General features: G+C 39.0%; 1 protein-coding gene across 1 annotated transcript in view; it reads right to left on the bottom strand.

Moving 5' to 3' along the window:
• Window positions 1-16,610, bottom strand: part of LRBA (LPS responsive beige-like anchor protein) — a 452,503-nt gene that overhangs the window by 381,142 nt on the left and 54,751 nt on the right. Inside the window, 11 exon segments of the mRNA XM_048509137.1 lie at window positions 2,185-2,264; window positions 4,038-4,206; window positions 4,604-4,756; window positions 4,881-4,989; window positions 7,725-7,858; window positions 8,808-9,005; window positions 9,990-10,136; window positions 11,856-11,975; window positions 13,519-13,645; window positions 13,769-13,890; window positions 15,641-15,736. Of these exon segments, the coding sequence (XP_048365094.1) occupies window positions 2,185-2,264; window positions 4,038-4,206; window positions 4,604-4,756; window positions 4,881-4,989; window positions 7,725-7,858; window positions 8,808-9,005; window positions 9,990-10,136; window positions 11,856-11,975; window positions 13,519-13,645; window positions 13,769-13,890; window positions 15,641-15,736 (1,455 nt within the window).

Raw genomic sequence — 16,610 nt, 5'->3', positions numbered from 1 at the left:
GGCAATGTATACATCACTGTGTTTTTGCATGCAACTTGAACTGAAAGACTTGAGCAGTTTTTACTAAGACTTTGAATTGCGTTTCTAATATCAACTATTAAAATATGCTTAATTCATTAGACATTTTAATCAATTATGTTTAAATGCAAGCAAAGCATCAATATAGGCTCTTTTGTGGATACTGGCATGATTTTTCTTTTGTATAGTAAAGTTAATTAAACCAAAACTATGCTATTGTTTGTGAGGATCCAACCTGTATGCACACAAGTCATGTGGAAAGGGGGATATATTGAGGAGAATTGGCCAAGACTGAGTTAAAACGCTAGAGCATTATCAGGGAAAATTCCATCTTTAACTCTCAGAGGCATATCTAGGAAACATTGACTTCAGGGTAAAATCTGAGTTTTCCGGGGGAAGGGCTCCATTTTCCCTAGATTTCAGAGTTGAACAGGGGGTCTGGCCTTGGCTATTCACAGCTCCCAAGCACATCCCTCTCTATGACCTCCTGAAGGAAATTTGCAGTGAATTGTATCCTCTTATTGTCAGCACTCAAGAGAAACTCTTAAACAGGTTCCATCTCTGTTTCCCCTGATGCACTCTTAGCAGAAGGTTAATTGATTTCTTTTCTTTTGCTTGTTACCAAGGAAAAGTCTTTGACTCTTGATTCTAATTCACAGAAGCAGGAGACCCCAGAGCTCCAAGAAGCTGAGCCAAGTTCCTCTGACCCCCATCTTCCTCTCCACCAACCTAATTTAATTAATATGCCGAGTGCTTTGCAACTCTGCCTCTTAGCTTTCCAGCAACAGCCCTCAACAGGAATGCTCTTCTGACTCCTCCTCTGCTTGGTTAAAGGTGCTTTGGCCCAACCCCTTGAGAAATATTTGATTGTTCTGGATTTTTGAAAACTTAGAAGGGCTCCCCTTCTCTCCACTTTCAAGCTGTTTCTAAAATGATAGGCCTTGCAGCAGACTGAATTGCAGCAACTCTACTTATGTGGCTGATGATTCAGTATACCAGTCAGCGCAGTATGAAATTACTTTATCAATTTATGGTTTAGAATCTCAGGGAGAGCTACCCAACAGAGGATCCTGTTTTGGCTGCATAGTTTGGCCATACTTGTCGCTCACAGAATTATATTTGCAGAAACGGTAAAAGCAAACTGGATGTATGTGTATGGGGGGGGGGGGGGGTTGATGGTGATACACAATACTGGGTGGATTGCTACTCTGAAATTGCAGGTTACCATGGTACATTTTATATTTTATGTGGTACATTTTATATTTACCATCACATTTATACCTGCCCTGCAGCTCTCCCATCTTTATGCCCATCTTGTTATGGTCTTTTTGGCAAATTAATTCAATTTGCCTGACCACTTCATGTCTCTTGGTGCATTTACAGAGGCATTAATGCACATACATGAACAGACATATTCCCATGCTGTCCCTGGATGTCTGGTATTAATTAATTAATTTGCCAATTGCCCCTGGAAATTGGCGGCTTTTCTGCTGGGCCCAGCAAGGGGGAGGGCGCCCAGGTCCGCTTGTTGCCCTCTCTGGTAGAGCGGCCGCTGCCAAGACAATGACCAAAATCAGCCACCACCATCTCTCTACCACCCATCTTTAAAACAGCCCGGGCAAACAGCCAACCACATGCGGCCCCAAGGGAACATGACTGTAGTCTATTTCACTGTTTATTGTATATATTATGTTGTTCCAACTGCATTGTCTTCTACTTCTGTAATTCTGCTTTTTGCGTTGTTTATGACATACCATGTCTGATACTTTTTTGTACACAATTTTTGTGAATCTACTATTACTGCATTGTTTGTTGGCTGTCTCATGGTACTTGATTACACTGTTTTACACTGTGTAATCCACCTGGAGTCTCAGTAAGGAAGATGATCTATCAAGTAAGTAAAAACAAATGAATAAATATTGTTAACCTATTTTGACAATATGTTTGTCATCATTCCAAATTCGAACCAGGTAGTGGTGGCTCTGTTATGATAAGCAGATTTTCAAACACTGCTCCTCCAACTCCCCAACTAACCAGACACATTTTATTTTCTTTTTCTTTGGCATGTGCACTGTTCACGGCCAATCTCCACCCCTGTTGCTAACAAGATGCTTCCTACAGAAAAGAAAACATGTATAGCACTTACTCCATTTACAGACTTCTTACCTTCATCACCAGCTGCTTAACGAACATCAATACAAAGGCTCTCAGAGAAAGAATTTCTTTCTGATTAGGTCGAGGTCCATCTTAATTGGAAAGGGACAATTAAGAGACAATTGGAAAGAGACATTTCACACTATATACTGCACAATTTGAGATGATTCTGATATAATTATGACTAACCCTATCCCATCAAGCAGAAATTGGAAAATTCAGTTAACATTTTCAGTTCAGAAAACAACATTTCAAACATTGTTGGTTTTGTTTAAGTAAAGTTCTAAAATATTAAAGGAAAATCTAGTGTCAGAAAGAAAATTTTATCCACATTAGCTCCAAAATAATGATTGGATTTTCACTATGTATTTCCCCTGGACTGCATCAGAAGTCTACTTTCAAGGAAAGAACCATGAAGAGACATCAAACTTCATACCAAAGCTCCTCCCCCCGAAAAATCAATGCATGCTCCCATTCCAATGTAATATTTTCCACGTGCATTCCTTCATATGGTATTACACCAGAACTGGACCTAAGCAAACTGACTTGGAGCTTTCTACACTTGATTAAATTTGGATGTGGACCTTCATAACATATTATTTATAAATATCACAATATTTGTAAGAGACCTTACCAGAATTCCTATAAAGCTACTCCATTGTCTAAATCCATAATATAGTATGTTTAGGAGTATGCCTCCTAATTAGAAACACACAGACATGCCCAATCACTCCTAGTTGTAGCTTTCTCAAAAAATGGAAGTACTATGGTTTTGAAATTGGGTAACTTGTAGGAGTACCACTAAGACTTAAAAATACAATAGCACAGTGGACAGTTATCCAAGCAACTAAGTTCCCTGCTATAGCATTGTACTTCTACAGGCGTCTGCAACCTGTGGCTCTCCAGATGTTCATGGACTACAATTCCCATCAGCCCCAATTGGCCATGCTGGCAAGGGCTGATGGGATTTGTAGTCCATTAACATCTAGAGAGCCGCAGGTTGCAGACCCCTTAAGCTCCCAAACTTTAACAGTATTAGGCATTTCTGGCAACCTAGGAATGAAAAATATACCTCTCCTGTATGTTGAACTAGAAGTGAGAGATCCCAGCAGTGAGTGTCACAGGCACACACGCCAAGTGAGGGGTCCCAGCGCTGAGATAGCCAAGTGAGACGCCAAGTGAGATGCACGCACTCCAACAGCATAAATTAAACATCTTTTTCCTATTCTTACTGAGTTATAAACTCTATAAACGATCCCTCCACTTCTGGAAACACAAGAGTTTCATCTACTTGTGGTAGCAGAAGAGGCTCCAGCCACAGCAAAAGGTTCCTTGAGTCAGAGGAAAGCACTCAGCTCAGTAGAGTGGTAGAAAGTTGTCTTTGTGTTGTTATCCTAGCTATCACATACAACAAAACAGCAGCATGAGCCTTCCACAGGAATGGAAAAAGCTATTCAACTTTCTCTTTGTCAGGATGCGGTTTTCTATTGTGAAGGCAGGAACAACACTGGGAATTCAGAAGAGAGGTGAGACATGTGTCCAAATCTTGCCCACTCTGGCTCTACCACAATTCCTGGCATTGTAGGAAAGGGGAGAGGTTTGTGGTGTAGCGCCCTGGGGCAGGGATCATCCTGCACCAGCCGCATACCGGGACGGGGCAAGGGTGGGACGGAGGCGCAGGCTGGCACACACATGCCCCAGGTGCAGTTCCCCCTCACTACGGCTCTGGGAGGAGCAGTATAAATACCCAATAAAATAAAAATAAAATAAATAAGAATGACATACAAACACTACACAAGAGAAGGGACCACTTTTTTTACCTTGGAATATTGTTTGTAATAAAAATCAGGATAACGTACACTTACCTAAACCTTTGGGAACAATTCCACTGCGATCTTGAGGATTAACTATCCAATAATAATACTTCAAAGTGTGCACTGCCAGTAGAACTGTCCCAACTCGTCTTATTGCATTGTATATGTTAGCTGTACCAATGAACTCAGTAGACAGGTAAGTGTACAGAATCAGTTGAACCTGCACCATAACCCAATTAAGAATTACAAAAAGTTAACCAAGATTTCATACACATTTCAAAGTAACTGACTTGTAAAAACTGCAAAATTATAATTTAAAAACGTTTCTAGTATGAGGAGAGAAATACAGTATTTTCTGGTGCACCAATTCATATTTTATGTTTAGATATAGAAGATATAGATTAAGACATACCCTTAAAATTTAATTATTTCAATCTCAAACATCTACCCCAGTACTACAAAGAGACACCCAAATGTATTGGACAAAAGGAACTTTGACTCCTGGAAGCTCGTACCCTGAACATCTCCTTGGTCTCTAAGATGTAACTGAACTGTAATTCAGATTTTCTACTGCAGACCAACACTGCTACACTTCTGAAACAAATGGGCATTATTACCTTGGCTGGAGTATGAATCCATATTGCTGGGTTAAGTAGGATATGGTCACACAGCTGTTTCATCAACGGCACACCATTGTGCAAATTGCTCAGATACTTAGCAAAGGCAAGGCAAAGTTCTAGAACAGCTCTGCTAATGTGTGCTTTGGAAGACTGCAGATAAATAAGACAACATATTAACAGGTATATATTCATTAATATCTCCACATGGACCACCACTTGAACCCATGAAGATTTATGAAAAATGTAAAAAGTTGTTATACTTGCTTAAATTTACCTTTTCAAGGCTGTATCCTATCACGAGGAAGCCCTTACAAGAAAGCATTTGTTCTTGCATAGCGACTGAATTCTTCAGCAATTCCATAATGAAAGCCAAGAGAATGGAACTGCAAAACACATTGTATTTAATATTCCAACATCTTGAAGGTGTTAGATTTAATTGCAGAGTTTCACATTGTCAGGATTCTGTTCTATTATTTCTTTCAGTCTAATACTACTTATTAGAAGCAAATCTAGTTATCTGACATCTTACTATATAACTGAGCAGTGTGCTCAACAATGAATCAAAAAAATGCAAGAGCTGCTGGGAAGTATAGTCCTCTGTCATCTGGGAGGGCCTAGATTCCAGTTCCTCCTTCCCAGAAGACCTTGCTGTAGGAGGCCATCCTCCCTTCTCCCCCTAAAGTGTGCTTCTCTCAACCAGAACTAAATTCCTGTGGTGAACTCTGAAAAACTTCCTGCCTGAGAACACAGGACAAACTCTGTCAAGCCACAGCTGATCCAGAAGAGCCTGTTTGCAAAGTCAAGGGAATGTAGGTGGGTGTGGGTGTTTGGGTGGAAAATTTGAGAAAGGAGAACCCGTTTGCAATGTTAGGGGAGCATGTTTATGTGGGGGGGGGGGGGGGGAATCTGTAAGTAAGCTTTCTTTTTGTTGAATAATTAGGCTAGGTTTTCGTTATCTGTGGTAAGTTGCGGGGCCAAGTAGGGAAGAGAGGCAGGAGGGATTGGTCCCCTTGGTGGGTGCCATTAACCCATCAACAGTTTTCTACAGCCCATTGTATTTGTTCATACAATGGGCTTTACTGCTAGTGTCTAATAACACTATTGAATTTGAACAGATAATACAGTCAGATTAAACCTCCAGATATCTATAATTGTTGACACTGCTTACAAGCATAGAACAGCAGTTCTCAACCGTTTTTGAGCCTGTGAGCACCTTTGGAATTTGGATACAGTGTGGTGGACAAAATCAGAAAATAGCTGCCAAGGGGGTGGAGCCAGGCACAAAATGATGTCACACAGTGAAAATTTTGGTATTGCGATGATTTTGCTGTCAATGTAACCTTTTAAAAACTCTGAACAGCCAACCAAATTCCCAATGGCCAATAAGGAACTCTGGGAAAAAGCCCCACCTAGCCCTACCTCCTTTCTAAAAACACTTGATGGACGCCAGAAAAGGTACTGGTGGGCACAGCTACAAAAAGAAAGCATTATCATTGCTCAGAACACTAAGTTGCATCATTATTATTCAACCAAAAACCTATGAAAAATAACACTACCATGGGTTTTCTGAAATGAGGAAAAGAAAGGAGAAAGTGGGACTTCCTTCAGAAGAGTACAAGGGCCATCACAAAAAAAAGTGAAGCCAAGAGGCCAGTCACACTTGACAATGTGATGGAACTACCAAGATAGAGACCCTTTCCGCATGGGCCATAAACGGCGGCTTGGGGACGGCAAAAACGCCGTCCCCATGCCGCTGTTCGCACAGGGGGCGCAGCTGCGTCGCAGCCGCGCCGCCCTCGTGCCGGCCGCCCGTCCCCACGCCGGCATTCCCCAGTGCTCTCGGAAGCGCACTTGTTGAGGAAACGCCAGCTGGAAGCCACTGCCGTGCAAACAGCAGCGGCTTCCCAGCACTTCCCCCCCCCTCTCTCCCTGTACTTACCTTAATCTCCTCGGTTGTCGCCGGGCCTGCCGGTAGCGTGCTTGAGCCTGGGGACACGCCTTCCTTCTGCGCCCGCTGTAGCTTAGCAGGCGCCAAGAGGTTAAGCGTGTCCCCAGGTCCCTCGGCTGACACGCCAGAGGCCTGGGGATTGGATTCGGCCGGGCTCGGCGCTGGCTCCGCAAGTAGTGCCTGCTGCTCCGGCTCTTTCTAGGACCGTCCCTGCAGCGGATGGTCCTTAAGCTGCCGCCGGGTTACGGCAAGGCCTGAAGGTTAGCTGACCCGGCCGCTTCCGCATTTGTGTGGAAACGGCCTAAGTTATTGGAATGGCTGAGTTGGCAAGAAGGCATACAGAAGAAGAAATAGTCTCTAAAATGTTTATACTTTAAGAAATTTGTGTTCCCACATTTGCAAAAATGTGAAAGTCACATTCCACATTCCTGATCTGACCCTAACCCTGACACCCTAATCCTAACCCTGACACCTTTAAAAGAACCAGAAAGTTATTGTATTAACACAAAACTGTAATAGAGACATTTATAGTCTCTACTTTGAAACATCATAATTTGTCCTCTGAAAACACCTAGGCTTTGTTTTTGACAGTGAACTTGAAGTAGCCTGGAAATAAAAAAAAATCTTTCATTAATCAAGCAGTGGGTCAGAAAGATAAACTCTCCTTGGCTAGAACCAGCAAGTCTAAAAAAAAAATAACCATACACGTTCTTTGACAGGAAGGAATTCATCCCTGAGAAATTTTTCCATACCCCCCCCCCCCCCCGTTCCATAAATTACACAGCTACTGAATGATGTACACATTTGTGTAAAAGATCTGGTGCCAGTAATCTTGACTTCATCTCAAGGTCTTCTCTGCACAAGAAATTTAACATGACGTAACCTTGAAAATATAAATAATGTTCCCAATGTTGAAATATAATTGCATTATTTGGAGATAATTTTTCTCCCTTAAAGCTGAACTGGTTATCCCGATATCTTCACCTTGGTGACTTTTAGATGTGAATGCCCATCACTTAATGTATACTTTATCTTCAGCATACTCCATTTATTTGGACAAACATTTCCCAAGTTAACTTATTTACAGCTGTTAGCATAACTGAAAGGGTAGGCATTAGAATTCTTTATACACCAAAATAAAGTAGGAAAAATGAAAACAAATCCTCTTACCACACAGTTGTGTCTGGCTGGTCTATTGAGTATTGCCAGTAGTCTAGCTGTGCAAACAGAGGAAAAAGAACCTGCACTCCTCCAATTGAATGCATTGCACTTTGGATAGAATGGGTGATGACTGCTTTCACATCCTGTCAAAGCCAAGGTTGAACATATTTTTAAACAAATAGTGCATTTGTGTGCAGTCGCTTTTAAGCATTTGTAATATGACATGAGCCCTGACCTGGATGGCCCAGACCAGCCTGATCTCGTCAGATCTCAGAAGCTGATCTAAGGAGGCAAACCTTGCTTAGTACTTGGATGGAAAACCACCAAGAAATACTAGGGTCACTATTTATTTTCTGTTCATAAATATTCAAACCCTGCTTCATACCAGAGTCATTAGGTGGCTTACACAGGTTAAAAACAGTAAACTCTACAATAAAAACATCATAAATAGGATATAGCAATGACAAACCATCTCTGTTAGACTCTTGCCTTGAAAGCTCTTTGCAGGGGTTGCTATCATAAGTTGGCGGCAACTTGAGGGTACTTTACACACATGCCATATGACATGAATGTCAAATGTGAGAGACCACAAGTAAATGTAAGTACAAAAAACTTCAAAGAAAATAAGTGGTGACAATGAATAACACCCCCCCTCCCTCCCTCCCTCTCTCTCTCTTTCTCTCTCTCTAAAAACACATACACACACAGAGCATGTGTCTGATGAGATGATGCAAATTTCGGCTACATCTGTGGCTGGCATCTTCAGAGGATCTGAAGGAGAAGAAGAAGAATAAAAGAAGATCCTCTGAAGATGCCAGCCACAGATGCAGGTGAAACATCAGGAGAAAATGCTACTAGAGCACGGCCATACAGCCCAGAAACTACACAGCATCCCAGTGATTCCCGCCGTGAAAGCCTTCAACAAGATGACAAGTGCCTGACTTTACAAAAAAGACCTGATATAACAGGTTATACATTTAAAAAGTAAATGAAATAGATGAGGTCTATTTCCTTTGAAACATGCAGAGGCAAAACAGAACACAAATATTTGAAGGAAAGAAAAAACAACATAAAAGAATAATGGCAAAATACCTGCAGCATTAGGGCATGTGGTGAATGTACAAAGATAGAAGGATTATCCTTGGGTGATGATTCTAGACAAAGCTGTGCATCAGTAGCCCTTGGATTGTATGTAAAAGCGATAGCATTAGAAAGTTTTCCATCGTACAGTAACAGTTTGTGATGGTCGGCAAGGAAGAGGTCACTTTCTCCCTTGAATTTAAAGGTCCCCTAAAACAGAAGAAAAATTTAAAGTATATTTATTAAAAAACATTTTAACTAGAATACAATGGGAAAGATAATTTTTTTTACCTGCATTCAAGCATTTTAGGACTTTTTTATGTTAATACTGCCTCATGGCATGAGAAAGGATCTGAATTGTTGAAAAATAAAATCCCTTCCCAAAATGAAAACACAGTTGCAAATGTAAGTATGGAGAGGGACAATTGTTGCCAATTTCCCAACCCACTGCAGATCACCAAGCTGCATGCTACCAGAAGCTACTTAACAAACAGTGCTGCAGTAGAAAGCAGGTGGAAAGAATGCAGTTCACAAGCAGAGCTCCATTTGCAATCCTTTAAATCTAACCCATAGCACTGTATTATGCTGTTGTAATAGCAGTGATTTCAACTATATAATCTACCTCTGAGAGAAATATGGTTGATAAATGAAATAAACAATAATTGCTATACAGCTTGATTTATAGCATTTTATTTTAATTACAACTCTATATTGTAATCCTTCTGAAATAAAACTTCAGAAAAGACATTAAATTAGGCATAGGAGCTACTGTTTTCATTACGGTCCTTTCAACCTGTTACATTACTTCTTCCAAAGCACCATGTGCTCAATAAATCACCATTCACACTGAAGGCAAAGAAGAAGAATGAGGAGATGGCACAGGAAACAAAGATGAAGGAAAAGAAGAAGACAACTCGTTAGTATCAAAATACAGCATTTTCTCATATTTTCTTGCACAGTTAACTAAGTATTATTTGATTGCTTTCCACTATGTATTCTGAAATATCAATATGCCATATGACACTATTTTCCTATTTTGAAAGGAATAACTTACTTTGTGATTTGTAGACTCCAACACTGATTAGAATATTATCTTTTACAGAAACTTAAAATTGTTTAGAAATGTACCCACTTTTTTTGTAAATCAAACCCTTAGATCCAGAAAAAACGCAATATAAATAAAATGAATAATACCTTGTATCCCAAGCCCAACTGATAAATAGCAAATATCTGGGCTGCATTGAGAGCTTCACTGAAAAGATAGACAGCTGTCATTTGTCCACAAAATACTCGATTGGCATCTGCTGTTTCTGAGGAGCCCAGGAAACATTTGTCAAAAGTCTGGGAAAGAACATAAAATATTTAGATACACAATAATAAAAACAGAGGCAATTCTATCACATTTATATATTGTTTTGAAAATGAAAGTGAAAAATGTACACTTAAATCCACAATCTGGTGTACAATTTAGTAACGAACATGAACCTTTGGGGTCACATGACATTCACAATCCCTTCAGGGAAAGTTCTGTGCATGTCAGAATACCTCCAGTACTGACGAGAATAAAAAAGTGTTCACTTTAACGCTGAACAGGGCTAGGGTTTGATTGGGTTCCCACCCCTTAACTCCTCATGGAGTTTGGAGGCAGAGCACGCCTATTCAATGCTGGGCTTGGCTTGGCCAGGTCCAGCGTTAAACTGCAGACTTCAAGCATGAAGTTTAAAGTTTGATCCAGTCAGGCTAAGTTCAGCATAGAAGAAAGCACTTGGTCTGACCAGCTCCTGCTTTACACTGCTGGCTCCATCTCTCAAGGTCCACCTCTGGTCAAGTGAGCTTCGGGAGAGGAGGTAGCCTTGTAAAGCTGGAGGTGGTCAGACCCAGCATTCAGTTTGATGCTGGGCTCAGCCTGGCCAGGTAGAGCTTTAAACTGCAGGCTCTCACTCCTAAATTCAATGTGGAGTTCAGGAATGGGGACCTTTTTTTTGTTTTTACTATTGAAGAATGTAAGAAACCTCCAGGACAAGACTGAAAGTCCATCTAATCCAAATCCACTGTTATACATCAAACCAACCAGATGTCCCAGGAAGCCATTCCAATAAATGATATCCAGTACAAAACGACCTCAAAATTTGGCGCTTCCACTTGCAAAATTTCCAAGTAGATGAATAAATACAGTCATCATAGCTCACAGTAATTTACAGACCTAGTCACCATAAATTGGCCTAATCACTTTTCAAATCATCTACATGTCATTTTCAGATTTTTGTTACAGCAAGTTCCATAGATTAATTATGAACTGTATGACAAAGCAGCACTTTTTAGGCTGAATCTCCTTCTGATCAATTTCATAGGCAGTCCCAGTTTCCAGATAACTGGATGGATTTATTGCTTGTTAGTAGAACAAATACTTTGCATGTATAATCTAGATTCAATTCTTGTTGTGTATTTCTTTAAACTGATCTCAGGCAACAACTGGAAAAGAATTTGCAAAGCCACTGCTAGTCCAGTAATTACTGAACCGGATGGACCAATGATCTAACTCAGGGCAACAGTTTTATGTTTAAACACAACAGTGATTTAACACAAAATATAACTGGGGTAATACTTAATATATTCAATGTATTCTAAGAGATTACAGATTCTGCAATCCACTCGCTCCTAAAGAAGCAAGCATAGTTACTCCCATGTTTATTGGGTTTAAGCCAATGTGTTCTTCTCACAATCAGAGTGGAGAAAGGATGCACCAATGTTTTCAATATGGATTTATGGGCAAAGAAGAGATAGAAATACGCTTTAGTAACTCTGAAGAATGAATGAGGGAATGATAGCTCTTTAAAATTAAAATATAATAGAACTTGTATGTGTAGTATAAAAGACACACTTCAGGGATCAGGGATAAAAGTACATATTAATTACCCTTAAAACACAAGCCATTTTGCTATACTGTTTTGATGAATAAAGAGCAGTTAAAAGCTTGGAGGTTTGTACCCAAATCCAATTATTAATCTCAACACAGACAAAGGCACAAGAGAGATTTTGAATCAGAGTGGAGGTACTTACATCACTTGTATTAACAAACCAAGTTATCTCGCCATAAGATGCCAATTCTCCATTTACATAACATCGAAGCTCACTGTTCTTCCAGCGATTATAGATATGCACTATAGTAACCATGTACCACTATATAAAAAGTAGATATGTTAGGCTAAATTCAATATCATATTTTTAGCATGTTGAGAATTGTACTACACATAGAATGAGTGAAAATACTGGCATCAAAATATAAATGGATGCATAACCTACCAGCCAAAAATCCAAAATACATCTTAATTGGAACTCTGGCAAAGATTACAATCTGTCTGTGATTGGGTAAGAGCTGGCAATTAGGGTTTGAAAGCTGGTGTTTGTCCTGTTCTGCTAAATTTTACAACTATTCAACTGAGATTAATCTGTTAAAATCTTCTGATGTTGTATTTCTGAAGATTATTCTGTTTAAATGCCAGTTTTGTTTGCTGTCTCATTGCTTGATTCTTATACTATATTAACATTAACCATTTAATCAGTTTTGTATGTAACCTGGAATAACAAAAAGGTAGAGTAGAAATACTTAAAATAAAATTTATGTTTCTATTTAGGTTAAAATGTACACCAGAAAAAAGTAAGTTTATATGTAAGTGACATTACAATTGGAACCTTCATAATAATTTTAAGGGCACTTTTCTACTAACTTTACAGTGCCATTCTCAAAAGAGTTAAAATAGTAAAGTCCATTGAAGTCAGTGGACTGCTTAAAATGACCCTACTCAGAGACTTGCCTTTTTGTTTTTAAAGTGTGTACTATAGGATTGGGTCTTTCTTTTTTTGAAAATCAAATTATTTTAGAGTGCATCAGTAAAGAAAAACAATGTTATTTTGACAACTGGAGCCAACAGGGATTGACTCCTGTAAAGCAAAAAAAGGAATTCAAATGCAAAATTATAAAAGTTTCTATGTCTTAAGTCAGTGGTTTCCAAATGTTTTGGGGCTACTGCCCCCTTGGCTCCCAAACTATACCCTTGTGTGCCCCCCCCCCCAATACTTAGGAACACACACCTCTTTCTTGGTATTAGGACCACTGCAAATTCAAAACAGTGAAGAGAGTGCTGCTTTAAAAAAAAAATGCCCTGCAAAGCGATGGTGATGGAGCTCTTTGTCTTGGCTACGTAACGAGGAGAGTGCTGCTTCTTTTCCTTTTAAAAAATATATCTTGCCATGCAAAGCACCCAGACAGACAGCAAGCCCACCCTCACCCTGCAGCCGCACTCTGCTCGGCCACCCTCACCCACAAACCCTCACCCACACCCACGCACCCCCTTCTTCCACAGGCTACACAGTGAGGAGAGTGCTGCTGCTTTTTCTTTTTTAAAAATCTTGCCTTTCAAAGTAACAGTGACAGGGTTCTTTGCCTTGACTCACCACATGCACACACAGTGAGAAGTGTGCTACTGCTTTTTCTTCAAAAAACACCAGTCACCACATGGTATGGATGAAAGTACAAGACCTTTTCCCCACCAGCTGGCTCGGGAATCCCTGCTGCCCCAACCCCCAAAAAATTCTCTGTCACCTCCCTACTGCCCCCAACATTCCTCACTGACACCTTATGTTTCCACCACCGCAGTACTGCCCATTTTGGGAATCCCCATATTAACTGATAGTGTTTATAGGATAGCTTATTCTGACTTACCTTTTGTGGCTTAAAATCAAATTTCACACAGTGCTGGAAACCTTTTCCTTTTGATTTAATTGAGGTCACAACTAGACAGCCTCCAACAAAATGAGCAGAATAACCAAGTCCTTTGTTTGTTCGAAAGCTAGAAGAAGTTATTTAAAATTATTAGATTCACAATTCATTCATGTTTATTTGTTGGGTGAAGATTTTTAAAAACACATATAGATGAAACAGCTTTCAGAATTGGGACATGAAAAATACATACCAATATAAGTAAGGCTTATCCTTGTCTACGTTGATATTATTTACAGGATCCATTCTTAACCAAGTGTGAAAGGTAAAACCATTTTGGTATGGCCACTTGGCTATAGGAGGTAAGGCAATCGCCTAAAATAAAACAAAATACATGGTTGACCATAAAGCAGGTCTTTTATATGACTGGAAAGGGACTAAATTAAGGGAACATACTAAAGTTTGCATTTTCACCTTAAAATGATGATAAGGACCTGTTTTGGTGTTTGTTTTGCAAAAATCTGTCATATATAAAATACATAAAAGGCTGAATAACACATGTATAAAACTCTAGAATGGAAGCTACCAAAAGCTAGTCATCTAACTTGTCCTAAAGGCTCCTTACAATCACTAACAGGTTTAGCTTGTCTGATAGACCTAACATTAAATTGAAGTTCTTTAATAAAAACACTTGTTAATAAACAAATAGCAAAAATGTATTTTGGTCATGAAACCTTTTAAAAATTATAATCAGTAATCAATACTACTGTAATTGTGGGGATGATTCATTGTTCAAAGATAAGATTGCACTGCTATTTCAATCTGATTCCCACTTTTGCACTTCACAGAGTTCCAAAGTACATTTCAGCTGAAATTTCAGAAACCATCTGGTCATAGTTGCTACCCAGATGACCAATACCAATGAATGAAAAACTTCAAAGAACTGAAGTAGCAGATTCCTCATTACATTGCTAAACTCTTTAACTATCCTTGCACAAACACAACACTACAAAAACATCTAGGGAGGATTTACCAATTATCAGTCTGTATAACACATCAGTGACTGTCCTTGAATATTACCAAAATAGTGCATGTTAACAAATGTGATTCTAATCTTTTTAACTGAAATGTTTGCAAACTTTTCATCAGTACAGGAAACTTTATTTTTATTAAATGTTAGACACGAAGTATTAATATGTCAGCACAAAAGAACTGTCACAGGAAACAATATAGGATGTTTTCAGTAGCTTCAAAACTTTCTATAAAAAGAAACCCATAAAAAAATTCTCCTCCTCAATGAAACATAAGGACAAACAGAACTAGGAGCAAATAATGACTACCTCCACCTGTTATATTGATTATGTTTAAGGTAAATCCTTAATGTTTTAAAATAACATCTGTAGTACACAAGCAACGAATAGGAGATTTACTTAGAAACTGTATAAATTTAAACCATCTTTTCCCCGAGTTAACAAAAATATTGTTTACTTGTTCAAAGTTATTTTACGTGTCTCATGATACAGAAAAGCATAAGAAAAAAGTGAAACTGTGATGTAGAATATTAGTGAATACAGACAGTAATTTCATTCTAAATATTTAAGCTACACAACAATGAACTAATCAGCTTCTGTTTTGGGATATTTGTTTTGCAGACACTCCATAACAGACAGTTCAATATGCTATGGAATCCTAAAATCCTTACTTTACTGAGATACTTTCAGCCATTGTTATAATAATCTTAACAAATTTCTAGTCTATCAGGTGTTTGAAATGGTGATCATTTAATTCCCTACCCAAAGCAGCAATTGATCAAACTATCGAAGAGATTAGGTTCCCACAGAAACATTATATATAACTGCTAATTAATGAACACAAAGTTTTCAGGGTACAACAAGCATTCTGCACAATGTGCAATAGCTCTTACTGGGATTTTTGTGTATAAGAAGAATATTTTAGATGTACAATTTCCAGTATATATGGTGTGTACAAAGAGTAGGATAGTGGATTTTTCTATCAGTTTATTTGAATGGGTGTCGAATAAAGGAGCCAAATGGAAATGTGTATAACCTAGCCAACAGATATACACAAAAGGAACAGAATAATAGAAAAAAAAACAGCTACTTACTGCAGCACTTTTTCCTGGAAAGTTGAAGAAGGCATCAGGTCCGTACTTCTGAGGCATATGCTTTAATACAGACAACAGTTTTCCAGCATGTGGTGGCTATTGAAAGAATTAGGCAGTTTAGCAATATTCAGCAGATACAGAGAAACTGAGGAAATCATGGACAGGTGCCTGAAGGCAGTTTTGGATGGAGAGCTAACATGCTAAAATTTAAATCCCAAATTGAGGTGCTTCTAGTGGGTGGAAGGTTTGCCCCAGGAAGTGAGATATATCTTGTTCTGGACAGGATTGCAATCTCCCAAACAAGAAAGTTTGTAGCCAGCTGAAGCTGTTCCAAGATAATAAAAATCTTGCTACTATTATGTATGCCCTGGTAACATCTAAATTAGACTACTGCAATGTGTACTACATGGGGTCGCCTTTGAAAGCTGTCTAATAACCTACAGTTGGCACAGAATGCTGCAGTCAGAACAATGACTGGAATGGATTGTAAGGACCATGTCACTTCACTCTTTTCCCATATACACTAGCTCTCTATTTGCTTCCAAGTCCAATTCAAAATGCTGGTGTTGATCTCTAAACCAGTATATGATGAGATCAGCACACTTGAAGGACTGCCTACTCCCATATGAACCTACCCAACCATTCCAGTCATCTTTGGAGGCCCTGCTTCAGGTGCCCTTGCCATGTGAAGTTAGACAAATGACAACCTGAGAAAGGGATTTTTTGGTCGTGGCACCAAAACTTTATTTCACACAGTGATTCTTTTGTCGCCGTCTATAGTTGTCTTGTGAAAACTACCATGTGAAAACTTTTTTTGTGTTTTTTCCATTCTCTTGTTTTTATCAGCCCCCCTCCCTATGTGTTTTTATGAGTTTGAGTTTGTTTGAAATATTGTATAAACATTTATATTTAAATGTTTTAATATCTTTTAATGTTTGTTTCCTCAAGGATCCGAAATTGTGTGGTAAAG

The sequence above is a fragment of the Sphaerodactylus townsendi genome, linkage group LG10 (assembly GCF_021028975.2).
Source record: "Sphaerodactylus townsendi isolate TG3544 linkage group LG10, MPM_Stown_v2.3, whole genome shotgun sequence".
NCBI classification, from domain to species: Eukaryota; Metazoa; Chordata; class Lepidosauria; order Squamata; family Sphaerodactylidae; genus Sphaerodactylus; species Sphaerodactylus townsendi.
The sequence above is the reverse complement of the archived record's forward strand: the minus strand, read 5'-3'. Positions and strand labels throughout refer to the sequence as shown.